A 25,502-nucleotide genomic window follows, 5' to 3' on the forward strand; every position below is an offset into this window, starting at 1 on the left:
ATTCCATAGTTCGTCTCGGGCCCTCTCAGACCACTCACAACGGATATTCTTCCGCAAGGTCATCCAGTGCCCATTCATCGTTGAACCATCCGGTCGACCATGACCATGTTCCTTCGTCGAGGCGGGTTTGTGTTGCGTTTTCTGCCACGCTGCGGTTGCGCTGGCCTGGGGCAGCGCCAGATCAAACTCGGCTACCCCTGCCCCCCTGGTCCCTTTGGCGTCCACTCTGTGAGAAGGGTCGACAAAGGGATGGTGACGGGCGAGTGGGTTGGAGTGGGCTTGGCCTGGGGCGGATGGATGGGGCCGCATGAGGCTGTCTATATTTGGCATCCTTCGAGTCTGGCTCCGTACACCGCATGTGCAAGTATATATAGGTACAGCGTAGGAACAGAGATAGAATCGCTCCAGCCGCTTACTTGGCGCTGACAAGAGAGCGGCCAGACTGGGGTTGAGCGGAGTTTGTCCTGTGTGATGATGTTGATCAGCGCCTCTTTGATTTTTTCTTACATACTGTATTGGGGAGTAAAAGAATCTTTGTGAATGGAGCACTTACACAGAGACAGCCCTGCCGACGGCATTCCACAACTGTCGAACGACTTGCGGCTGTAGGACAAGGAATCATGAGAGACCACGGCGTGGAGCCAACAGCCCGCTCCCAGCCCAGGCAGTGCAACCGGGATGCTTCACAAAGGTGCTGCTGCTCACTGTAAAGTAACCCAACCAACTTAATACCAACAAGCCCCTCCACCCATCAGTACAAGTATGTACAGAAACGCTGTTTGACAGGACTGGGCCCTCGAGTTTTCTTGTCACCAGTTGGCTGATTTTGATGGAGCAGCGGAGTGGCGTATTGGCCGGGTTGGCAAAGCCATTGGGCCTATGGAGTGCCGGGTGAGGCTGAAGGGGGGACTCCACTGCGGCTGACTAGGGCGGAACATGGGACATGGGGGGTTTTTTGCGATGGAAGAGGTGGCTTGGCCCCGATCTGCCTTGTTATTCGTTTGGAGTGCGAGCGGAGGATATTGAGGTGGTGGTAGTAGTTGTGATGAATGGAGTGTGTTGTTGGAGTGGGAAGCTGGTGGTTTGTTTGAAGATGCCCGTAGGAGGTTGATTGATCGATCAGCTACCCGTAGATACCTGAGGCACCGAGAGGAAAGTGATGCTGCTATGTATGGGTGTACTGGGCGTCAATAGTAGGTTAGGTGGTACAAGTATGTCCACCACAGCGACGCAGCGTCGATTGGCAACGAGCTCGTCCATGCCCAGACCTAGCGAATGCGTTATTGCATTGTGGCTTGGAAATAGCCTGTTTCAACCTTCGTGTTACACATGATGCCCAAGGATCCGGTCTAGAGACTTGAACCCAAGCCGCAGCTGCAGAATCTCTCGAGACATTTCTGGTTGATGCAACGCTTTTATCATGATATAGGTAAGCAAGACGGGCATCAGACAGAAGGCGATGAATACTGACACAGCTTTCTCTATCCAGGGGCAAGAACGTGACACAATACTTCCTATCAGAAAAAATTACTTGTCTTGTTCTCTCCCTCTTGCCTTTCTCTCAAGCTCTTCTTCTAAACAACAACCATCTACGCCGCCTCGTCTCCGGCCAGTCGTAATACAGCCCCCAAACATACAGCGTACATGCATCACATCTACTACTCCATCTCTATACATGTGTAAAAGCTCCTGAAAAGAGAAACAAAAAAAATCAAATCCCATCCATCCATCCATTCATTCATGCAATTAAAGGAAACCCCCCTGACATATGGCGAAAGGAGGGCAAAGGTCAAACATCGAGTCGCACGCAAGGTTGAACAAAGTGTCGTTACCCAACTCCAATAGTATGTGTGCCGAGATGATGCAGGCGGAGAGGAGAGAAACGGGTCAAAGCAGCAAAAGCCGTCTACGCAAAAGTCATGGAAATCTCCTGCTCCTTGCCAAAGTCATCGTCGTCCGGGTCGTTCCAGGGGTCGGCCAGCGTCATGGTTGGCAGCGTGCTGGCCGTCTTCACCACCGGTCTGCCCGGCTCTTCGTCAAACGTAGAGTGACGGCGCCCGGGCTCATGGAAAGACGTGTCAAACGTCAGCTGGATCTCGTCCTCGTGGGGGTCGGGCTCGTAGTGATACGGCGACGGAGAAGGGCGAGTCGTCGGAGTGCCCGACGTGGTAGCAGGCTGCTGCTCTCGGGTACCGCTATTCGACGAGAAACGCAACGGTAGCACATCCGCACTCTTTGATGTCTGCAGTGATCCGTGGGGCTCCAGACCAGCTCCGCGTACCGGCGTCTGAGGCGATGAGGCGGGCGAGTAGTCGAGCTTCATCGGCGGGAGGGTTGACTTGATCTCCTTGACCTGGATTTCCCCTGTACCGTCATTCTCGGCTTCTTTGGCAAGTTCAGCGCGAATGGCATCAATGTCAAACAGCACCCCATAGTTGTTGCCGTCCTTGTCTTCGGTCTTCTTCCCATTCTTGGTTGAATCCTTGCTCGATTCTTCGTAAATCTCCCACTCTTGCCGCTCCCCCTTGTTGCGCCGTCCGAAGAATCCAAACTTGCTTGTCCTCTTGGCCGCTTTGCCCTCCTTCTCCAATGCTCTACGTGCTTCTTCAATCTCGTTGATGAGCTCTCGCTGACGCCCTTGGTGGTCATCCGGGTCAGGGTCTTCGATTTCGGAAAACTCCTCGCTGGTGACGACCCATCCGCATCTGATGAGAAGCGAAGGCATAGCCTTGCGGTACTCCATATGGCCAGCCACGAGGTCCGTCACGTCAACGTTTTCTATCCACGGGCAGTCGTCCAAAGGGGCCAGCCCAGCGATTCGCCTGATGCCGCCGTTTGTCAATCGGAAGAGATAGCCGAGGATCCAGTCATTGCGGTTGTACCCATTTACGAAGCGGCCGGAAACCACGGAGCGGGCCTTGAGATACTCGTCTTGCTTGGCCACAATGGGCGATCCAAACATGTAGACGTTCTGAACGAGCCCGAATGCACCCTTCCTCGCCAGCTCTCTCAGACAAGAGAAGATGACTCGGGCGCCGAGTGAGTACCCGACAAGGGTGATGGGCCGCGTACCCAAGCTACGTTCTATAAGCGAGTCGGCCAGAATAAGACCTGCCGCGGTTGCACGATCTAGTGACACCGCCCAGGGGTTATCAATGAGATAGGAGAGTTTTGTCAGGACCACGGGCAGCTGAATGGCAGCCATCAGACTGACGAGGATTGTGCTGCCCAGGACTTGTTGCAGACCTTGTGTGAGTGCCTAGGGGGGTGATTAGTATTTTGCAGCAGATATTCTAGTCCAACTTGAAATCTTAAGCTTACCTCGGTAGCCAGAATGTTGATGGTATCACCCATGCTCCGGAGCATTTCTGGTTCCCACAGTACCGAGTAGATATCGCCCATAATGGGGTCGACGGTGCTGAACGGCAAGCGGACGTCGTCAACCTTTCCTGTGAGCCAACCGGACACGGTGACAATCAGGTTGACGCGCTTGTTGTTGTGGAGAGGCCGATACTCAAACGTCTTGACAGCGCCGGTTCGGCGACCGGCCGCCCTGCCACCGATGACGCCGCCCGAAGCCGCTGCACTGGACGTGATGATGGCAGCTCCTCCAGCTCCAGCCAGGAAGCTGCTCGTTCCTGTCACACCAATCGTCGTGAAACCAGCAGCCAACCCTGCTCCAATGACAGGGGCAAGCAAACCAGCCGAGAGTCCAATGACAAGGCCACCGCCCACAGTCGCGAGGCCCATCATGATGTACCTCTTCTTCAAGGCCATCTTCCGCCGGTGCTCCATGTGTTCTTCTTCGTTCCAGTTTTCCTTCTCGGCCGCCTGCTGCATCTCCAACGCATCCGTTACCTTCTTTTCAAACTTGCAAATGTCTATCCACGAAATGTCCAGGCTCTTTCCCACTCGCTCCAGTAGAACCCTTGAGCGAGCGTCGTATACTGAGTCCGCGATCAGGACGAGGAACAGGTCGCACAGCACTGTCCACCGCAAGTCGATGTCAATCTTCTCCGTCGTCGGCATCTGCGACGGCGTCTTGACCTCCGGCAGCTCCTCGCCACTGTGCGTCTCGTACGGGGGAGGCATCTGGGCAGGCTTTTCCTCCTCGGGAGAATACGGCGGTAGGTAACGGCTCGATCTGGGAGTTCCCGTCCTCTTCTCTTCTGCCATTGGGTTCTGAACTCTAGAATTGGCAAGGAGGGCTGATGTGAGATCCTGGGCCATGACCCCGTGCTCTGCAAGCTGCTCAATCATGATCTGCTCGGCCTCGCTAATGTCCATGTGAGAGTAGAGCCGGATCATCATCTTCTGGCCCCACATCTTGACTGCCTCGGCACCCATGAGGACCTGCCTTTTGGCAGATTTTGGCTGCGGCAGGCTTTCAGCCTCTTTGACCATGTTCACAATCTCCAGGCGGACAACGCCGACGTATGCGATCCTCTGCCCCTCGGTGAGGAGGTCCTTGGTAGCCTGCATCTGGGACACGGCGTCTCTGGCTTCTTCATCCTCGCCGATGGACGTGCCGTTGGGGTTTTTGAACAAATATTGCGTATGCTCGTCCATGCTCGTCGCCGACTCGGCGTCTTCATCCATGATGACTCGTGTATATCCCTTACCGGCACCCCCGAGCCCCGCATATCCATATGTTTCATCCTCGTCTGCATCGTGCTCCCGTGCGATCAGACGGTCGTCGTCATCATACATGTCGTATCTGGCGTAGGCGGGCATTTCCTGCCATTCGCCATCATCGAGCTCGTCCTTCTTCTCCTCCTTTTCTTCTGGGCGTTGCAACAAGTGTTGGTGGGAGTATTCTGAGATGCCCTTGCCACTAGCAGGGCTGGAAAAGCTTCGGTCTCGATTGTGTGTCTGGTTGAATCCTTCAGGTGATTTCGCCTGGAGGTACTGTTCGCTCTTTTCGGCGCCCCTCAATGGTGTCTTTGGAGTAGAAGGCGTGTCAAACGTAGGGTTTCCCTTGGCCGGAACTGGGGTGGTGGGGGGCAGCTGTCTATCTTCTGTCGGCGAGCTCAGGGCCACTTTTCGTTCTATCTCATTCTCGGTCTTGGTTTCTGTACTGTTTGTCTGCTTCGGTGACGACGGGGCCGTCTCTCGGGTTGGCTGAGCATTGTTGGAGCCAGCATCCTCCAAGTCGCTGCCTGATGCGCGCCCATTCTTGCCGCCAGCAGCTTCCGTAGTCTCTTCGTGCTCGTCTTTGGGTCCGTCGCGGCCATTCTGGGTCTCGTGTCCGTTATCCGCACCGTTTGTCGCATCTTGGGCCTCCGCGTCCGTCGGTTCCGCGGCCGGCGGTGCTATGAATCGCTTGATCGGAAGCCCAAAGTCATCGACATCGGCCACGGCGGTCGGCGCCGCGGCCGCACCGCTCGCAGCAGCGGCAGCCGCCGTGTGTTCTGCGTCCTTGCCGGCCATTGTCACAGCCCCGAGATGTGCGAGGAGGGGTTGCTGGGGATCACGTCCACATCCACCTTGTCGGCGCGCGCGAGGGGCATGGATGGGACGTGATGGGGAGACGCGAGGAGTCCCTGGAGGGGACAGACAGAAGACGACGACGACGACGAAGCCCTGTGCTGTCTCTTTTCCGCTTCGTCTTCTGCCTCGTTGCGATGCTGCGAGGTTTCGTCAACAGAGAGCGGTGTCGCAAAGAGTTGTGGTTACGTCGTTAAATTAAATTTGGGCGGCCCCCCCGGGCTAGCGGGAGGGAGAGACGGTGCTGCTTTCGGGCTGCAAATTCCGGCGCTGCCACACCCAACACGGCCTGACAGTGACGGGTTGAGCGTGCTGGCAAGGATTTTGTCTCAGTTGGCACGAGCACTCGCAGATGGCGGGATATTCAGGGGAATGGCGTTGCTGTCTCGGCAGCAGTGCGCCGTAATGATGTTGGTGATGCAAAGCTGCGGAGTTGGCAGAAGAGCGAATGGTTCGCATTCGTATTCCCGTCTGGGCGTGGAGGGGGATCCTGCTAGGAGTCGTCAGACGACCGGGGATGATAAAGGGCTTGTCTATCTTATCACGATCCCGCAGAGGAATCGAGGTGCATCGAGGACAAAATGATCTGACAGGACCCCCATAGTACGCGCACTGCCCCATACATACTTTGCATGAGGTCTGTCCTCGTAAGCTAAACCTTCTTGCAGCATGACGACACGAGATGAAAAACACGAGGAATGGAGTGAGCATTATGTTTCTTGGTTGAATGCGTTGTAATTGTTGAACCACTAATACTATTCTAATGTCTTTCAATTGGTCTCAGACTGTCCTCTGCTGCTTCGAGACTGAAGACGGATTGGTCTCTACATATGCGCATTCCATGCCTCCTCTCCACATTGAGAACCAGCGTGAGGCCCTTACATGAGACAGCCGCAATCATCATTCACCATCAACCCAACACGGCACGTAGCAATCGTATGTATGTACTACTAGGTAATATTTACAATCGCTTCTATCTGCCATAGCCAAATGCTAGATGTCACATGATTATTATAACTCCATGCTCATTACCCAGGACACTGCCCTTGTCCACGACAAACCACCACAGTGATCCAGTTTGCAACACCTCGCTCGTCATAAGAACCGCGTTTCAGCTCTCTTCTCTGGCGTTGCTCGGAGCTGTCGCAGCTGGCTCTGAAGCGCCGGGGCCTGTCGCATTTTCTGATTTGGTCTTCCTTCTTCGCTTCCGCTTTGCCGGCGCATCTGATACAGCCTCTGGCTTCTTGTCCTCTGGCTTCTTGTTGGTATCCTTCTTTGGTGGTTTCTGAGTCTTCTTCTTTTTCACGGATAAGGGATTCGCTCCCTTGGCGCCTCTGTGCTTCTTGGGTTTCTTCTCGGTCGTGGGTGCTTGCGTGGCTTTGCTTCGCTCGCCGTCCTCGTCATCGCTATCGCTGTGATCGCCCTCATCTCCTTCGTCTTTCGTTTCACGTTTCCTCTTGCCAGTCATTTTCTTAAGCTCCGCCCTAAACTTTCGCTTCTCCTCTCGCTCTCGGATTTGCACGCTCTGATCCGCCATGGGCTCCAGAATCATGACGCTCCGCTTGATGTATATCAGCGGCACTCCTCTGACCCCGCGCAGCATTCTCCGGACATCCAGATTCTGACTTGCAACCACGTAGCGGTGTTTGTTCTCGCCCGTTCCTTTTGGATCCACAACAGACCGTAGGCACTCTATCGTCTCGAGAGGTTTGGGGTATTCATCAGGGTGATGGCCACAGCGTCTTCGCTCGAATGTCTTGGCCAGTTCGATCGCCGCATTGCCGCCAGGCTGGTCCTTGTCTGCGTAAAGCTTTCGAATTTCGCATTGGGTAATCACTAGTACAATCTGTGAGCAGATGTCTGGGTTCAAGGGCGCTGTGTTACTTACAAGGCTTGACTTTGCCGTGGACTGTGCTCTGCAACCGGGCCGTTAGGTCCATGGTACATTTATTCGCATCTTTCACCATTTCCGCGTCCACTGTTGGGTGAAACAAGACTGTCAGTCGCGGGCATCCAGAAACTTGCCAGCCATGGTTGAGACGAACCTAGAATTTGGTACGGTTCGCGAAAGCCAAACGTCATGGAGAACTGCTCCATGAGCTTGCGATATTGCTTCGACCGTTTCCCTCTCATCTTGGATGTTTGCGCTTTGGCCGATTCGAATTGGTTTCGACGTGTTAATGTCAAGGAGCAAGAGTCTTCGCAGCAGCAATCCAGTGAAATTCCATCAATGCAAGCTCAGTCCAAGCTTGGAGAAATAAATTTCTTATCGCTACAGTGGAGCACGTGCGATAACGAACTTCAAGGCTAGTACCAAGGTGGGGCCGCTCTGCACGACCCACCCTCTGCACGAATCGAAACTTGAACCTCCAACTCATATAGGTACTGAGTCTCTTATGAAGGCGATATCAACATTTGGATAACTTCAGTGAACTGGTATGAACTATCAATTGGTATCGCTAACACATGTATTTGAATTCACTTCTCGCCAATAGTAAAATCAAGATGGATGCTATCCCTTTCCATCATTTTCACTAGTTGTAAGACTTGGTATTTTTGGTCAACTCGTTGAGTAACTCGAGGCAAATCAGAATTGACAAACGCCCAGCTTCGGGATTCCAGATATAAGACGTCACAATCGCCAAACACAGAGGTCCGCCTTAAATGACCATGTTGCTACTCTCCGTCTTTAACGCACAATGCGGCAACGACGCTGATATCGTCCAGCTTGCCTATCGTAGAGGTTAGTGTAATATCCCACACAGTTGAACGTGAGTAAAGAAAGGACTGACCTCCTTCACTGGCTAAGCCCTCCTCGATAGCATGTTCCATGAACGGACTCTCTGCATAAGGATCCAGAGCTACCGCTTTGGCAGCCGCTACTAGATCCTGAGCTACAATCGCCATCCCGCCATTACGGCCGCCTCTTCGATCTGCTTTGCTATCAGCACCTACACCTTTCCCGGCCTCCCACTCTTTTATGCTCTGAAAGACTCGGGTCGCAATCTCGTGTCCCCAGAGGTTATCAATGACACCATCGCTCATTGCAAGGACCACGTCGCCCTCTTCCAGGTCTATCGTGTCCACCACTGCATTCTGCCTCGGCGTGTCGGGGCTATTCGTGCCGAGCTGGCGTGGGCAATCGAACCAATGCCACTGTTCTGTGGTTTTGAAGACGACTGTTTGGTCTCGAGGGCGGAGAACGAGGATCTGGCTGTCGCCAAGGTTGGTCACATGGAGAACTGGCGTCACGATTTGGCGCCCTGCATCCGTCACCACTTTGTAATGGAGCTGGGCGCCACACGCTGTCGTCGTCCCCTGCCAGTTGTGTGCCCCAGTCGCTTCTTGTGTTTGCTCGAATGCCGTCTGCAGAGAGGCGATGGAGTCGGGCTGGTAAGCCTTCTGCTCGAACAGCTTCTGCGTTGCCTCTTCTTCGATGGCCGTTGCCCAGAAGTGCAATATCAGTCGCGACCACAACCTATCTGTCCGTCAGGGGCGCATTCCTACAGGACGGGAGATGCCGTGCCACGGGAGGGATTTACCCAGCATGACCTCTGGGGCGCGCCGCCCACGCGCCTACGCCATCGTTTGCACATATGAAATAGTCGCTAGCATATACAGCATCGTCACCGTTGGTGAGTCCCTTGATGAGTTCTCCATTCACAAACGCGCGGGCTCGACGGTCTCGGCTCTGGTGGTGGGTGCTCAAGGGATCTGAGAAGGATACGGATGGGGGGGACAGGAAGGGCGGCGGAAACGGCCGGGGCGATCGCTTCGCAAACAGCGCGATGCCAGTCTCAAATCGAAAGGGTGATTTGCCGTAGTGCGATGGCGGCTGCGGTTGCGACTGCGATTGCGACGCTGCAGAGACGAGGCGTCTCTCCCAGCGGCCCCGCCATCGCGGGCCTGCGAAGCGCTTCGGACGCGATGAAGATGTCAGGAAACTCGCCAACGTTGGAGAGAGTGATGTGCGCATTCCCACCATGTGCAGCAGACAGCCAACCTGTTGGGGTCGCTGAGCATGGTCTGGGGGCGGATTCCCGGATGCGAACAGGAGGTTGTCTCGACGCCCTGGATCGGAGCTTGCCTTGAGATGGGCGTGAATGGCAGCTGAAGTTGATTAGCCGCACGTGATGGGGTGATTTGGTAAAGGTCCGTATGCGGAGTGCGTGGAGCACTGCCCTTTGAACCTTCTACGATGCTTCGAAGCGTGATCTGATTCCCTACCCTGCAAACGCCTACGCACCATCATATCGCGGCTCTTTCGATGGAAATGTCGCTAGGGCATCATCGTGGGCTTGAGTCTATTCTCGGTTGTTGAAATGTCCAATGTCGCTTAGTAGACGTCAATTAGTAATGTCCCGACTCCGGCCTCGCCTGAGATTTGCAATTGCCCCAGACGGCCTGCTGCCATGAAAGCCGAACATGGCCAAAATTGCATCGGAAAATATCATGGCTTTTCATTTCCGTGAAATGAGAAAGAGGGCACGTCGTCGAAGAAAGAGAATCCGACAGGCCGAGCATGCCCGTTGCTTCGTAGCAAGTCCCGAGATCACGGAAGCGCGCACGACGTCAACGAATTGCCACGAAGTTTCTTTGATCAACCACAGCTCGACGGCACCGGCTTTCGATATCCAGCTGATCCCGGCAAGCGGATCAACAGAATCGAGGGGTCTAATCGTGGGTCTAAACGTGGGAAGATTGCCGCCGTTCCAAGGCAGAGCATCCACGAACTAGCAGCTGGGCCACTACCACGCACTTGACTTAACATCACAGCTGAACTTTGGCGCGATGCGAACTAAGGATCTGCTTGGCAACTTGATGTCAAAGGGCGGAGCAGCAGCGATACATACTTGATATTGCAACATACAGGACCATCAGGACCATCGACGGCAGCACACACATCATCCAAAGGGGGGCGATCCCTTCAACACCCAAGAATAGCCAGCTGCATGATGCACTTCACCCTCAACTGGGCCTCATTGACGTCGATTGAGTGTAGCCAAGGCGGGTGATCGGATGGTGACACCGGGTCCGAAGACGCACGTCACGGTGGAATTGCTGGCTGGGAAACCGGGACGACGGGTTGCACGGCACCGCCCTGAGCAAGGCTTAGGCTTATTGTGACGCGTACAATGTGGTGGTATTATCCGTAGGATGGATGTGGTATTATTTCGTGCCCAGCTTCTGGGTGACACCCACTGACAGATCGATTTACATGTATACACCTGGCCTGGTGTGTGTGTTACGGAGGCGGTACATTGTGAGACACGGCGGGCCGGCAATGTTTCGATTTTACGAAACAATTACCATCATGGACGGCTGCCAGATCGAAGCCCACGCATCTTTCTGCTTTCTAGGGGGCCAGCATGACGTCAGGCTGCGTTTTGGCAGCTCCTCAGACCTTGGCCTGATGGCAACGATTTCTGGTGAGAGCCAGAGCTGGACCCTTGCCGTGCCCCATCGCCAGCGCCATCGTCAGTAGCAAGCGTTGGTCTGATGTTGTCGTTACTATCTATGGTGCTTCGTAATTGAGCAGCAGAGAATGTTTCCACAACCACGCAAATCAAATCGTTTCAGAACGCTTTCGTATGGAATAGTACTCCCTGCTGCGGCGACGTAGCAATGGAATCTTGGCAGCCTTCTGGATGGTGTCAACTCCCTGTATGGACGCGCCGCCACCCCCCGGATCAGCAGCTTCTTTTCTGCAAGCCCCATCAGCGGCGTAGAGGAATTCCACATGCTTCACCGCAATTGGAGTTTGCCGCCGTCCCGTCCGGGGGGGAGGGGGGAAGCACCGACAGCTTGGAAGTAAGCGCTGACTTGTCCCTCGCGTTTCTCATTCTTATGCCGTGTCGCAAAGGTGAGTCGTCTTCGGCTGTTGGGTTTGTTTGAGCAGTCCAATTGGACAGATAAACTCCGTGTGGACTTGCGTACTTGGCTGCTGCGCCGCAAAGTTGATGTGGAAGGTTTCGGCTTACGGTAATGTCGCTGTAATACCACTTCGGCGCAGAGTTGACGCCGTGTTGCGTGATACGCTGTGCTTCATACCAGTGAGAAGGTAAATTTGCGCGGGAGCAATACTACTAGACGGCTTCGAACTGGATAGTTGCCGTGCCCTGTACTTGGTAGTAGTAGTAGCACAGCAGCAGCCTCCGCTTACCTAGACCAGATGCGGCGCTGTGGCGTAGGGAGTCGCATTGCATTGCATCGCATGGCCCGGAGAGGTTCGGCAGCTCGGGGCACGGAGCCAGAGTCGGAGTCACTTGAGGGCGAGAAAGTGCGAGTAAGTATTTCGTAGATGTTGTGAACAAAGGTACGGACGAGGCTGTGTGAGAGGGTGCCAGGCTGTAAGCGAGCACAAGGGGGCTTGGCTTCGAGGAACCTTGTGACGAACTGAATGGAAGGATGAATGAAGGGTAAGAAAGAAAGCGAGAGAAGACAGATGAAGAGAGATGATAATGCATCTACTGTACTTCGTACGGAGCCAGAAAAAGAAGCAACGTGCGTCACAAGTTCCTGCATTGACGGCGCCTGAAGTGGTGTGACAAGATGCATGACAATGGAGACGGGACGATGGACTTGGTGCCTGTATGGAGTAGTTGTAACAGTATCGTATGCGCATATCAAAGGCGGTCTGCAGTGACTGAATCAAGTTGAGTGGGTGAAAGGATTCAACGCCCAATGGTGAAGAGGGCGGCTAGCATAATATGCCGCGAGACATGTGTAACAAAGGGATCTGACACTGATTGAATGCAGATTGAACGGGAGCCTTTCATTCTTTGGCGCCCGGCCAGAGTGGTGCTTTGTTCTGGCGGCAAAGGCGCCGTGGCCCTTGGCTCGTGGTTCAACCGAATGAACGGGCCACAATTCCCTCTTTGAATGAATGAAGATGAGGGTCGTGAATGATTGCGCAGGGCTCCATCTTTGGCGGTGACTCGCAGGCATGCCTACCAATGCACGAAATACTGGGTACAGAGGCAGGCGCCAATACCAATAATCTCTTCTAGAAACCCGCCAGTGATGACGCTACCTGGCACGAAATGAGAGGCCTTGCCCATCTGGAAGCCCTCATTTGTGTCGTAGCTGGGAAATGCAGATGTTGTAGTAATAGAATACACGCTCAAAGCGTAAAACTGTCGATATAGGGGCTGGAAGACCCCACTGGCCTACTACTGTAGCCACGGGGCATCCGGAGCTACAAAGATGAAAAGGCTTGCTCAATTACGGATTGCCGGAGTACGGAGAGACCTTTTCGATTTGTTTGGGGTACCAGTATTACTCGCTCAGGACCCCTTGCGGGCGCAGTCAGAGTTGCCTGTATCACATACATGTAGAGGAAGACAAGAAATAAGAACTTGAAGTATAAACGCCTGGCTGCTCGTTACGAGACCAGAGCAAATCACCGCAGCAATAGAAGACATGTCAAAGTGCGTACGGACTCGGGAGTACTATTGCAGCGCCTGTATGAGCAATTGTTAGGCGCCAGCTTAGCCAGCCGTCCCCGTATTTGCGTGCATTTTGTATTATCAAATGTACTCGAGACCTTACACATGGAGCACCGCACTCTCGCACAGCCCGCGGTGCGTCGACAAAGAGCGAGCGCGCTCCGTCTCAGCTCCGTAAGGTATCCGTAATGAAGCAAACCAGCATGGGCAAGAAAAAAGGCGAGATCAAACAGAAACAAATTAAAAAAAAGGGTCTTTTCAAACAACTGCCCATTTTCCGCCATGCTTAAATACTAGTTAGCCTCCCATCTGCCACCCCCAGCGTGGCTCTCCCTTTCCTTGTCTGGGGAATGTCTCTCGTGGCTTGCCCGCCTGGCCCTCTGCAACTGATGAACCAGCGACGTCGTCGTGACGATCTTGCGACTCTTGGGCGACCCAGGCTTAACGTTTGTTGGCGTTAGCGATCGCCTCAGGCTTGCCAGTTAGTGGCGCCGCCGCCTCAGCTGCCACTCTGCCAGTGACGTCGAGCATGCATGCTTCCCGATCGTTCTATCTGTTTTCCTGACAAGGCCATCTGATAGTCTGACGGCATACTTGGCGACTGACGTGGATGAGTGAAGGAGAGCAAGAGACAGCACAGGACGAGAGAAACTCAAGGGGGGGGGGCTCTGACTTGTTGCTGCTTCTGCTTCTGGCCTGGTGACTGCAGCGATTTGCTGGGGACTTTCTATTTAGGCCCCTTGGCAAGCCGGTCTAGAGGTGCCAACGACATCCAATACGAATACAACTATTGGCTTGACTCCCTTTGGACAGGACGGAGAGCAAAGAAGCACAAAAAGGGCATCACAGAAGCATTCTGAAACAGCTTGTCGCGATCTGCAGAGCTGCGGCACCTTTTCTGGCATACGATACGAGTAAGAACAAGCAACGTTCTATCTAGTTCCCCATTTCATCCAAGGTGAGTAAGATTTCGAATACTATTCCCAGTTTCTCCGTCCGCACCGTCGAGCCGCAGCCGCAGCGGTGGCTCGCCCGTTCTTGGTTCGGCGCCAAAACCCACCAACGAGCGGCGCAAACTCGCACGGCATGGCTTGCGACATTCCCGCCCGGGGCGAGTTGGGCCGCAGCAGCAGCAAGGAGGGAGAGGATCGAGGAGAACCTCCTGAGAATGATGGGAAGCGGAGCTCGGCTTTTCCTTGCTTGTGTGCTTGCTTTGGCTTGGCTTTTTTTCCCTCTTTCTCTTGGGGTCTCTTCCTAGTCATGCTGTCATGCCAATCTGGCTCGACGGCTCCGGCATATCCGCTCGTGCCCCCAATGAGCCATGGAGACTATCCATTGAGCCCAGCGCTTTCCCAGCCGTGTGGATGAAAGAGGCAATTAATAGATAAATAGTAGCAGCCGTACGACGCACAGCTCCCGCAGCCTGACCTGCCCTGCTTTGCTTTTCCTCGATTCTTTACATATTAAGACCCTTCGACCAGTGGAAAGACAACACCTTGAGCCGCATCATCATCATCGTCATCATCAACAGCAACAGCACCAACGCATCCACTGCCGCTGCAGCCCGCCCAGGAGCAATACGATACGAGGCATCATCGCGTGCTTGTCTCACGGGGGGCCGTCACTAGAGCACACCCCCGAACAGACTGGCGATACGAGCCCCGGCTGCATCTTTTTTTGCGCCGAGTCCATTTAAAGGGACCGCCCCGGACTGCGTCGCTTGATCGCCCCGGCATACCTACTTATACATCACCCATCACCACCACACCATCACCGCGATACCTTACTTACTTACAAGTACGGATACTCTCGCCATATCACCGCTCGCTCGCTTTTTTCCTTTTTGCATTTCGACACTGCCGCCGCCGGCCGCCGGCCACGCCACTCGCTGCTTCTCATTGATACCCAATCTCCCTTTATTCTTGGCTTCAGCATCATCGAATACTGCATGCCGGCAAAGAAACTGCGAGAATCGACCAGGAAAGACAATTTATCTCGGCTTCAGCTCATGATACCGCACACTCGCCGACGCCCTCTATAACTTCGACGTCGAACGCTCTGCCTCACCCCCTTCCACCCTCTTCTAGATCGACCGCCCGACCGAGCACCGGCAACCCAGTCGCACCATGGTCCGCAATCGAGGTTCGTACTGCTCTATTCCTGTCTTGTCCTTTGTCCGTCGTTTTCTGGCTATTCGTCACCAGCCCCAGTTGGGACCCCCAGCAAGCTCCAGTTCCTCCCCCCCAAGCACCCCAGCAGGACCCCTACCTCTACCTCCAGTTAGTTCTGGCGCTGTCCTGGACCCTCCCATAGTCTCTTTCATGGATCTCCTCCAAGCCCAGTTGGCCCCCCCCCTTGGCCTGCCGCTAAAACCCCAGCATTGCGCAACAAACGGTGGCATCATTGGCGCTGCTCGGAGCAGAACTGACCTGTCGGCGTTGTCGTGCGAGGTTTCGGGCTTTACCTTGTTTCTGCAGCCTTGGCCGTACAGGTACAAGCTTACACGCACAGGCGCGAGTGTGCCTGGCTGTACTCCGTACCTGCGCTGCGCTGTGCAGTCGCTGTGCCGCTCTGGGCGCTGCTGCTAGCGCTCAACAGAATGCTACCGCTCTTCAAGGTAGCACTCCTAGTGTTCGTATAGCAGCCTCTGTTAGCAGGCGGTTGCCCAAAGCGATCTGGTCCAACATTGGCTGCATGGATGCCTCCCGCAACGAAGCGTTCGCTACCCTTGTCGCCAACTCAATGCCGCCGACGACTCCGGGCTAGGGGGGGCCTCTTCTTGTTTTCCCTTTGACAGGCTCGTTTACTCTGCTGTCTGCTTGGTGCTAACGTGTGCGTGTGTCACCGTCCAGTCGTTTCGTGGATGTCCGCGCTCTCCTCGGGGCGCAAGACACCAGTATCGCCGTCGACAACGCCGCCCTCAGACGACTCTCCCCTTTCCAAGGACCTGAAATCGAGGGTCAAGAAGCGACACTCGCTCGCGCACATCGACCTGCGCAGCCCTCCCACGCCGCCGCCGCAGTCTGACTATGGCACGCCGATAAACGTCGACGCCCCGACCCGAGGTAACCGGAACAGCAGCGCGCGACCCATGTCCATGATCCAGACGTATCAGCCGCCCGTCATGGAGGTCACCGAGGACACCATTCCCGAGCTGCAGCCCATCTTCTCGCTGCTCAACCACCATTCCAACAAGCTGTATCACGAGGGCTATTTTTTGAAGCTGGATGATCAGAATACCCGTACGTGGCGTCGTTTCATCCCACCGCCCCCCCACGTTGTGGCTGCATGAGCGCTTGCTAACCTTGACGTTCGTTCCAGAGGGCAAACCGAATCCTGATAGAACATGGGCCGAATGCTTCGCGCAGCTGGTCGGCACCGTGCTCTCTCTATGGGACGCCGCCGAGCTGGACGCCGCCGGTGAAGACGGAGAAGTTCTTCCCAAGTTCATCAATCTTACAGACGCTTCTATTAAAGTAGTAAGATGCCCTCACGTGCTCACCATCGACTGCGAGGAATGCGAGTCTAACACAGTTTGACCCATAGATCGAGTCTCTGCCGACCCGTTCAAGCGATGAGCAGCCGCTACAGAACATCCTCAGCCTGTCCACCGCTGGCAAGAACCGTTACTTGCTGCATTTCACCTCTCACGAGTCACTGCTAGAATGGACAGCCGCTGTTCGACTTGCCATGTACGAGCATGCCTGTCTCCAGGAAGCCTACACCGGCGCCCTGATTGCTGGCAGGGCCAAATATCTCAACAACATCAACATCATGATGGAGAGGTCCAAGTACAAGATTGAGGCCTGGGTCAGGGTTCGGTTTGGCGCCGGCGTGCCCTGGAGGCGCTGCTGGTGCGTCATCACGCCCCCCGACGAAAAGGAGTACAACAAGCTCCAAAAGGAGCTGAAGAAGAAGTCGGCCTACGATCGTTCTCCCGCTCGCGTCGTCAAAGGAGACATTAAGTTTTACGATGTGAAGACGGAGGGCAAGAAGCAAAAGAGGACGAAGCCCGTGGCCTCCATCACCGAGGCCTACTCTGCATATGCCATCTACCCGCAGGCCAAGTCTCTGGTGGACGCCTCGACCCTCATCAAAATAGAAGGCAACATCTCCATCCACTCCTCGCCTGAGTCGTCTTCGGAAGGCTTCGTCTTCATGATGCCCGAGACGCGCCCCGCTGTCAGCGGCTTCGAGACGATGCTGCGCTTCTTGTTTCCGACATGGGACACTTTTGGCCTGTACGGCCGCCCGGGCAGGCTCGTCGCCAGCGTGCTGGATGCCCGTTCGCTCATGTTCGCCATGCCCAAGAACAAAAAGTTCGGCTACTTGGAGCTCCAGGACGTGTCGGCGCTCCTACAGGACGAAAAGAGTGCGACATGGAGCGAGAGGGAGTGGCGGAAGCGTCTCAAGGAGGCCACTGGTACGCGGATGAACTCGATCGAAGATGGAAGCCGGTCTTATTCCCCAGCCTCCAACAACAGAAACAGCAACAGGATTAGCTTCAACAAGCCCAGAGTAGTAGGTTTTGCGGGCGACGACTCGAACCGGATGCGCAATTCTTCCGACTCGAACCGGATGCACAATTCTTCCGACTCCAACAGCCCCATCTCGATGGGCTCGAACTCTTCGCCAAACGACCAGTCCCCTCTGGAGATGGCTGGGCGGGTTGGAAGCTCGAGCTCGGACGAGGGTCGGGCGGTGACGCCGAATGCTTACGTCGAGCCCATTGAGACCAGCATGGGAGTCAACCGCACTCCCGAGCCTGTTGTTCGACCTCCGAATGTTATGCGCGATGCTCACGATCGCCCGGCGAGCACTCCTTACAACTCATCCGAACTCCGCCGGGCCAACAACCGCCTGTCCAATGGCACCCTGGCCCAAATGGCCAAGGCTGGCGGCATTGCTTTACCCCAAGTTCCCGACATTCCCGACGACGAAGAAAACGAGGAATTCTTTGATGCTCCGCCTCCGGTTCCGGCCCATGGCGGTGGCTTCTACTCGGGCGACAACCAGTCTGCTCGGTCTCTGAACCGCCCTCCCAGCCACCATAGCCACCACAGCTACCGTGACGGCGACCGCCCGCCCACCAACCACTCTCACCGATCGCATCAGAGGCAACCGTCTCCCTATGGCTCGGCATACGCGCAAGGCCCTTACGATCAGAGACCGGCTTCCAGAGACGAGTCTCACACGCAATACCACGCTCAGCGCCCGCTGCCGCCTCCCCACGCGACGTCGTACCCGAATGAACCATATGGATCCTACAACCCTAGCGCGAGCCCTTATCCTGGCGGTGGTTTTCCGGGATACAGCCAGGGACACCCTCAGCGGAAGCCCCTCCCCATGAGGCCCGAATCATCTTACGACAAGCATCAGAGCATCACCCCCAACGACATCATCGATCACTATACTACGCAGTCCCGAGCTCAGTATGACGGCTTCCTCCCCCCACAGCCGCCGGTTCACCTGGAGTTTGGCCAAGAGCTGCAACAAGAGCTGCAGCAACAGCTGCAGCAACCGTATGTGGAACGGCCCCGCGCCGGTGTCTTGAAGACGGTGGGCGGCGCTGACCCGGAGGCTCACTACAACCCCGGCTTCGAGATCCCCGACGTCAACTTTGGCCGAACCGTTAAGTACGGCGTGGCCCCGGTGCTCCGCAAGCCCGCACCGCCTACGCATGAGCCTCAGGTACCAAAGACGCCGACGCAGCCAAAGGCCAACCACAAGAGACAGGACTCGTCGACTGTGCCCTGGCATCCGGCCTCACCGACCTCGCCCGGCTCCCAGCGGTCTTTCCGCCTCACTCCCGAGGAGTATGTCCAGCATCGTGCCTCCATCGCCTCGGCTCCCTACGGACACGGACGAACCCTGTCGGCCACATCGATCGGCGGCCACTCGGTGCGGCCCTTGTCACCAGCGTCGATGTACGGCTCAGGACAGCACCGGCAACACTAACTGGCACATTTTGATTTTTGTGAACCAATAGTACAGCATCAACATCCTTTGTTAACAACATACCCTCTTTTAGGCATTGTTTCCTTGCCTTGTTTTCCTCTGCATTTTCTATCATGTCAGTTGTACTCTTGTTCTTTCTGTAACTGTCTTGTATCTTGTGTGATAGATACCCTATCAGGCGGCAGTGATGTATATGCAGCTTTGGATGCAGTATGCATGGAAGGCGTTGGGTTGGGAGCATTCAATATATATATATATATATATATATATATATATATGGGGAGTATATCTGAGCATTGTCGATATTGCTCTAGGATATTCATACACGGCGTCGAATTGTTCCCTTTGTCACAGGGGACCGGCGATTCTCCCGACATATTGTCGGTTGAGTACGAGGTATAATACAGTTGGAAAAAATCACTATCATTCTTGATACCAGGTAGATGCATTGGTACACAGATGAATGTATGACTACCAAGCAATGAAGAATCAGTTTCTTGTTCATGACTGCTGACGATTGGGGTGAAACAATCTCGTGACTTGTGAGATGTCGTAAGGGCGTTGGAATATCAATGTGGTGAGTGAGGCTTGGTTAGCGAATGAGCAGGGCACATGATTTATGACGCTGTGATAAGCCGAGATGGCCAATATCAGCAAACAGCTGTTGAGGCATCTGTCAAAATCGTTGATGGGATCTGAACACACATTGTGGAAGCTCTTACGACATTTCCATCGCGGCTGTTGGTTCATTACCTGGGGTACCTGAAATGGGAGTAGAGGGGGGTTACAACCGATGCGATGAGCGTGCATCAAGATGCTGAGAGGGCTGCATATTGTTGACTTGCATGCAACGGGAGAAGCCTTGCAGCAGTGAGGGGCAAAGATGGTGGGCAAGGGGAACAAGTGCGAGATTTCGCGCATTAATTCGCTGGGTTCCTGCTTTTTGGGGGGTGGTGTTCCACTAGCAAGATGGGAAGGACACGCTTTTCTTGTTCGCGCGCTGGAGGAGTTACATGTGAAGAAGGACGTTGATGGATGGGAAATGGGACAACAATGTCATTGGGTCAGGCATGAGATCCAGTGGATGGTTCGGGCAAGTGCGCGTGTTGTGGGCGCAAGATGCAAGATCGGGGACGGGTGGCAACGAGGCGGCGGACGGGGTTTTTGGCACGATCTGGTGACTCTGCTTTTTGGTGGTGTGGACGGACGTGAATGAAGGAGGGCGCGCGCGGAAGAGTTGCGATACGCCGCCAGTGTTGCGCGGGTGTACTTTATTATAGATGATAGAAGAAAGGAAGTTGCCTAAATGAAGAAACGAAGCAGGGCGATAGCAGCGTGTTTGTTAGTAGATGAGATGGAGAGATGCGAAATCGAAGCGAAAAGGACGCGCGCGAGGAAGTGGACGAGATGGGGACCAGTTGCGTCGCGTGTGACTTTGCGAGCGTGTTATACTAGAAGCACGTTTTCTCGAGGGGGGCACGCGCAACACGGGTGACACGCTTTTTCCTTTCAATCTCGTTCCTGCTTTTCTTTCTTTTCCTCCGATTGAACCTGTATGCAGGGTGTATCGTATCTTTTGATCTGGGTGAATGACAAATGACGTGTTACGGGTCCGATGCAGGCAGATGATGCTTGTTGTTTTGCTTTTCCTTCTTATTGATGTGATAAGAGGTCGCCTTGTCCGTTGCCGCCTTTCTGGGGCGCGCTCTGGATGCCTCTTTTAACTAGTAATGAAGCTCGGCTTGAACGTTTGATTGACACGCCCGTAATCACGAAAGCCACTGAACTGATAACCCCGCCATTCGCCTGGCTGTTGTGTTCTATTGTAGATCACAAGTCTCGTGCTAGTGAGGAGGGTATAAAGTTGTCGTTGGAGCTGTTTCACCTGCTCACGCACTTGGTGCCTTACATACAAGTACAAGGGGCCTGGCTCTTGTCTTTTAGTCCTACCGATCTTCCCCAGCTTTTTCATCATCCATCCTTACCTTGCTTTTACATATTTCTCCGCCACGCCACTTCATCCGTCCTTTGTGTGGATTGTCATCTCTCAGGTTGTTTGATATATATGATACCAGGCATATATATCCTACGTCCACAACCACCAACAAACCGCCATCACGCATCTCTCTATCAGCGCTGTGGCGCAGACCGAACAGGCGGCAACCTACTGGCGCTGCGGCACGGGTGCGGGTTGGTGCCACCACTAAGCTCCCGTACCTTTTATAGCGACGTTACTGGGCCTTCTGCGAGTTTGCCTCTGATAAGGGAAAAAAAGCTGTCCCCCTCAACTCCCATAGACTATCTTCACCTCTACTGTTTTCCCGAACTCGTTCGCATAGCCAGCGCAACAGACAACTTGACCCTGGACCGCTTCTGACGCCGCAGCGTCGCCGGGTCGCCCCCAATGGACGCCGAGGGGCAGCCGCCGACACAGCCAACGCAGGGTAAGATATGACGATGCAAGATAGCAAGACGAGAGAGGCTGTTCACGGTTCACAATCACCAAGCTTTTGACGCTGACATCTCTGTCTCGCAGCGACGCAAACCGTCCTCGACCCGCGCCGCATCGGCAAGCAGAACTCGGGCTTCTCCGACGATGACGTCTCGGACATCATCTGCGTGCTGTACCCGCACTCGCAGGCGGCGCGCCTCGAGGTCCAGCAGCTGGCCGCCAGCGGGTCGCCGTACATCATCGGCAAGGACGAGGCCGACGGCGTCGAGCTCGACTACGACGCCGAGGACGACGCCAGCCGCTTCGAGGAGATGCCCCCGGACCTCGGCAGCTACGCCCTCATCCTGCGCCTGTCGAGCCAAGTCAAGAACCCCGCCGCCGGCTTTCAGTTTGGCCGCAACAGCGCCCGCTGCGACGTCGTCTTCGTCAACGATCCCCTGCGCAGGGTCAGCAACATCCACTTCCGCATCTACATCAACGAGTACGGCACCGTCATGATCGAGGACCACTCCACCAACGGCACCACCGTCGACAACAACCTCCTCATGTCCCGCCCCCGCGACCCGGCCGTCGCCAAGGACCCGGACAGGAAGACCAAGTGGACGCTGAGCTCGGGGTCCACCGTCGGCATCTACCTGCAGGACATGAGGAGCCTCTCCTTCCGGGTCCGCATCCCGCGCCGCGAGAACGAGTTCGACCTGGCGTACCAGCGCCGCGTGGACGCCTACTTTGCCCGCCAAGCCGTGCGAGGGCCGGTTGAGACCATCACCACGGGACCTGGCGGCCATGTCGACTTGTTCCGGACGGCTGCACAGAATGCACAAACGGCCCAAAACGCACAGGCTGCTGCGCTCCGACCCCCCGACCGCCAGCCTCCGGAGCAGCGGTCTCCTTCGAAGCGCAAGGAGGCCCGGATTCCGCAACGACAGTGGACTGGATCTGGCAAGTACAACAAGATTGGCATGATTGGAAAGGGGGCCTTTGCTGTCGTCTACAAGGTCACGTCCAAGTACAACGGCGTGCCGTATGCTGCCAAGGAGCTCGAGAAGCGCCGCTTCATCAAGAACGGCGTGCTGGACCAAAAGGTGGAAAATGAGATGAAGATTATGCAAAGAGTGGATCATGTAAGTCGTGATACCCTTGCCTTGCCTTGCCTTGTCTGAGATGACTGCATTTGGCTGACCGGTGGTCTCCTCCCTATGAAGCCCAACATTGTGCGATACATTGAAAACTTTGACTGGGACGATCGACTGCTCATCATCATCATGGAATATGTGCCGGGGGGCGATCTCGGAAAGCACATTGCAGACGATATGCCCTTTTCCGAGTCGGACTCGAGGGAAATGGCCAAGCAGCTGCTGAGCGCACTGGGCTATCTGCATGCGAACAACATCACCCATAGAGACGTCAAGCCAGACAATATACTGATCAATTCGCTCCAGCCGCTGGACGTCAAACTCACTGACTTTGGGCTTTCCAAGATGGTAGACACCGAGCAGACGTTCCTCCGCACATTCTGCGGCACCCTCCTTTACTGTGCTCCCGAGGTGTACACTGAGTATGCAGAGTACGACGAGAATGGCGTCAGGAGCAGGGGCAAAAAGGCTCGCCGCGTGCCGGGCCAAAGATACAACCACGCCGTAGACATCTGGTCTCTGGGCGGCGTCCTCTTCTACTCCATGACGGGCCAGCCTCCGTATCCGGTCAAGAGCGGCATCAGTTACTCTGAGCTGCTGCATAAGATCATGACAACGCTGCTGGACATTCGACCGCTGGAGAAGGCTTCCATTTCCGACGATGGCATCGACTTCATATGCAGCATGCTCCAGAGGAAGCCAGAGAATCGTGGGACAATAGAGGAGCTGTTTCGCCACTCATGGCTGACCCCGTTATACATTCAGGCCTCACCTGGGTCGTTTGACGTAGTCAGCGATGACGAAGGCGTCCTTTCAGACCCGCCGCCTGAATATCGTGAACACGAGTACGAGGAGCCGTTTGAGTTTGACAGAGTGAGCGACTCCAATGGAGAAGAAGAGGAGGAAGACGAGGCAGAAGGAGACGCAGGGAAGGGCAGGGATAAGGGAAAGGAACCGGAGGATGACGACGCGGCATATGAGTTCCCCGTGACAACCAGGCTCGAGTATCCCATCGAACAAGTCCTGCAGATGGGGACGCAGCCTCCCCGTCTCTTTGGCGAAATTGGGGCTTCCGCCGTCGGCAGCTCTGGAGTCGTACCCGAGGACCATCTCAACCTGCCAGTCACGAACGGGGGGGCCGGCTCAAGTAGCAGTGGTGATGGTGATGGTGATGGTGCCGAGGGCGATGTGGACGAGGCTTACGATTCCGGGGACTCCGGCGCAACTCTCGTCAAGCGAAACAGTCGCCGCTTTCTTCGGCATGGAACAAGCATGTCCATGGGCCGCCGTCAGTCGACCGATCAGCTGCAGAGCCTCGTGGAAGACGTCGCTTCTCAAAAGCTCAACGGCAATGAATCGGCTGTCAAATTCGCTGATCCGTCGACCCCCACGACTCCATCAATGGATTTCAACACTAGCAAGCGCAAAACGTCCTCGTCACTCGAGGCCAGTGACGAAATTGACCTCGAAAGGACGCCCACCGGGAAGCCAATCATCAAACGGCTCAAGTCGGAGAGCTTCAGCGAGGATGTCAGCGCCGAGGCGCTCGAAGAGTACAGGCTGCTGGCCAGCATGCCACCGATCAAGAAGTCCGACTCTGGCCGTCAGATCGACAGCCAGGTGACCAAGGGGCTCTTTTGGCAGCGGGATTGCAGCACGTGGCATCTCAACTACCCCGAGATGACGCAGCTCCAGTACGACGTGTTTGTCCAGGCTGCGCGCAACAGAAAGGAGAAGTTTGGCCCACACAACAAACCGTTGTGGGACCTGGCCATGCGGTACTTCCCTCCCACTCTTCCGGCGGCGGACAGCCAGAATTCGCGGGCCCAGGACGAGGACGTCTCCATGGAATTTCCCTCCACCGGTGAGGAAACCGGCTACGGGGACCTGGACACTGACCGTCTGGATACCCAGAGGGTAGTTCCCGTGCAGACGGACAGTGGGAGCAAAGTCGTCGGCATGATCACCTCGCACAAGAAGTCCTGCGTTCAGAAGATTGAGATAACCATCACCGACTCGCTGATATCCTTTGGTCGTGGGCTGGCAAACACCGTCGTGTTCGAGCCAAAGACCAATACAAGAGTGCCCAAAAATGCCTTCAAAATCTTGCTATGGAAGGACGGCTACGACCCGGCCAAGGACACTCACCCATGGAAGGATGACGCTGCAGACGAAGACTCGTACTTCTTCTGGATCTCGTCCAAGGCCACCATCGGCATCTCCATCAACGGGCAGCGCATCCCCTCGAGCAATCCGGAGACCCCCTCGGCGCCCTCGGTCCACTGGACCAAGATCTACACCGGAGACGTCCTGGACCTGTGGAACTCGCAGGACGGCAAGGAGCAGACAAAGGTCATCTTCCAGTGCCTATGGGGCGGCTCGCGCTTGCGGCGCGAGGATCCGCAGAGGCGCCTCGAGCTGGCAAGCGTCGCCGTGGCCAAGGCGCTCGACGTCGCGTGCCAGCGCGCCGAGCGGCGCATCCGCGAGGCTTCCCTCAAGCGGGCCGAGGAACGCAGCCGCGAGACGGCCGACAGGCAGGCCGAGAAGCAGCGGATGAAGCTCGCCCTCGAGGCCGACAACGCCGAGCGCCTGCGGCGCATCGACCTGGAGCGCAACAGGAGCCACGTCTTTGAGCAGAGCAGGCTGGCCGCCATTGAGTTCTTGGCTTCGAGGCAGGGCTCTTCTCTTTCCAGGAAGGGGTCGTACGCCGGCTATTCCATCAGATGATGCTTCTCTGCTTCTTCATCTTTTCTTTTTCCCCCTTCAAGTTTTCTCCCCTTTTCTGGCTAGGTAATTCATCATCTTTCCCTTCTTTGTTTTTCTTTTTGATGTACCATAAAGAGAGATCATGTAAGCAAACGCGCGGAAGCGAGCATATCATGTCTTTCCCCTATCTTTTCACCTCAAGCTCTGTTCTTTATCGATCTGCTTGTATTTTGCCTTGCTCTGTTCTTGTCCTTTTATGCTTGTAACTGCTTGGGAAAAAAAGAAATCGTTTGTTATACCAGTTGAATGAATTTT

General features: G+C 55.2%; 6 protein-coding genes across 6 annotated transcripts; 2 read left to right on the forward strand and 4 right to left on the reverse strand.

Moving 5' to 3' along the window:
* Nucleotides 1-1,906: 1,906 nt before the first annotated feature.
* BBK36DRAFT_1171005 (DUF726-domain-containing protein) lies at nucleotides 1,907-5,430 on the reverse strand (the record flags this gene model as incomplete). Its single annotated transcript, XM_024895516.1, has 3 exons — nucleotides 1,907-3,259; nucleotides 3,322-5,007; nucleotides 5,041-5,430. The coding sequence occupies 3 exons, from the start codon at nucleotides 5,428-5,430 to the stop codon at nucleotides 1,907-1,909; spliced, it is 3,429 nt and encodes a 1,142-aa protein (XP_024747757.1).
* Nucleotides 5,431-6,598: 1,168 nt separating this feature from the next.
* BBK36DRAFT_1124779 (hypothetical protein) lies at nucleotides 6,599-7,620 on the reverse strand (the record flags this gene model as incomplete). The annotated part of the gene is made up of 3 exons (XM_024891196.1): nucleotides 6,599-7,323; nucleotides 7,376-7,465; nucleotides 7,533-7,620. 3 exons carry the CDS (start codon nucleotides 7,618-7,620, stop codon nucleotides 6,599-6,601), a joined length of 903 nt encoding a protein of 300 aa, XP_024747758.1.
* Nucleotides 7,621-8,163: 543 nt separating this feature from the next.
* Nucleotides 8,164-9,463, reverse strand: BBK36DRAFT_57688 (hypothetical protein; the record flags this gene model as incomplete). The annotated part of the gene is made up of 3 exons (XM_024898289.1): nucleotides 8,164-8,219; nucleotides 8,280-8,965; nucleotides 9,030-9,463. 3 exons carry the CDS (start codon nucleotides 9,461-9,463, stop codon nucleotides 8,164-8,166), a joined length of 1,176 nt encoding a protein of 391 aa, XP_024747759.1.
* Nucleotides 9,464-11,223: 1,760 nt separating this feature from the next.
* BBK36DRAFT_143284 (hypothetical protein) lies at nucleotides 11,224-12,548 on the reverse strand (the record flags this gene model as incomplete). Its single annotated transcript, XM_024897497.1, has 4 exons — nucleotides 11,224-11,365; nucleotides 11,469-11,606; nucleotides 11,651-12,076; nucleotides 12,442-12,548. 4 exons carry the CDS (start codon nucleotides 12,546-12,548, stop codon nucleotides 11,233-11,235), a joined length of 804 nt encoding a protein of 267 aa, XP_024747760.1. The 3' UTR covers nucleotides 11,224-11,232.
* Nucleotides 12,549-15,798: 3,250 nt separating this feature from the next.
* On the forward strand, nucleotides 15,799-18,893 carry BBK36DRAFT_1161491 (hypothetical protein; the record flags this gene model as incomplete). Its single annotated transcript, XM_024894377.1, has 3 exons — nucleotides 15,799-16,177; nucleotides 16,257-16,414; nucleotides 16,482-18,893. 3 exons carry the CDS (start codon nucleotides 15,799-15,801, stop codon nucleotides 18,891-18,893), a joined length of 2,949 nt encoding a protein of 982 aa, XP_024747761.1.
* A 2,404-nt stretch (nucleotides 18,894-21,297) lies between these two features.
* On the forward strand, nucleotides 21,298-25,208 carry BBK36DRAFT_1171009 (Pkinase-domain-containing protein; the record flags this gene model as incomplete). Its single annotated transcript, XM_024895517.1, has 4 exons — nucleotides 21,298-21,337; nucleotides 21,430-22,469; nucleotides 22,551-25,138; nucleotides 25,175-25,208. The coding sequence occupies 4 exons, from the start codon at nucleotides 21,298-21,300 to the stop codon at nucleotides 25,206-25,208; spliced, it is 3,702 nt and encodes a 1,233-aa protein (XP_024747762.1).
* Between the last annotated feature and the right edge of the window lie 294 nt (nucleotides 25,209-25,502).

The sequence above is a fragment of the Trichoderma citrinoviride genome, assembly GCF_003025115.1.
Source record: "Trichoderma citrinoviride strain TUCIM 6016 unplaced genomic scaffold BBK36scaffold_11, whole genome shotgun sequence".
Lineage (NCBI taxonomy): Eukaryota > Fungi > Ascomycota > Sordariomycetes > Hypocreales > Hypocreaceae > Trichoderma > Trichoderma citrinoviride.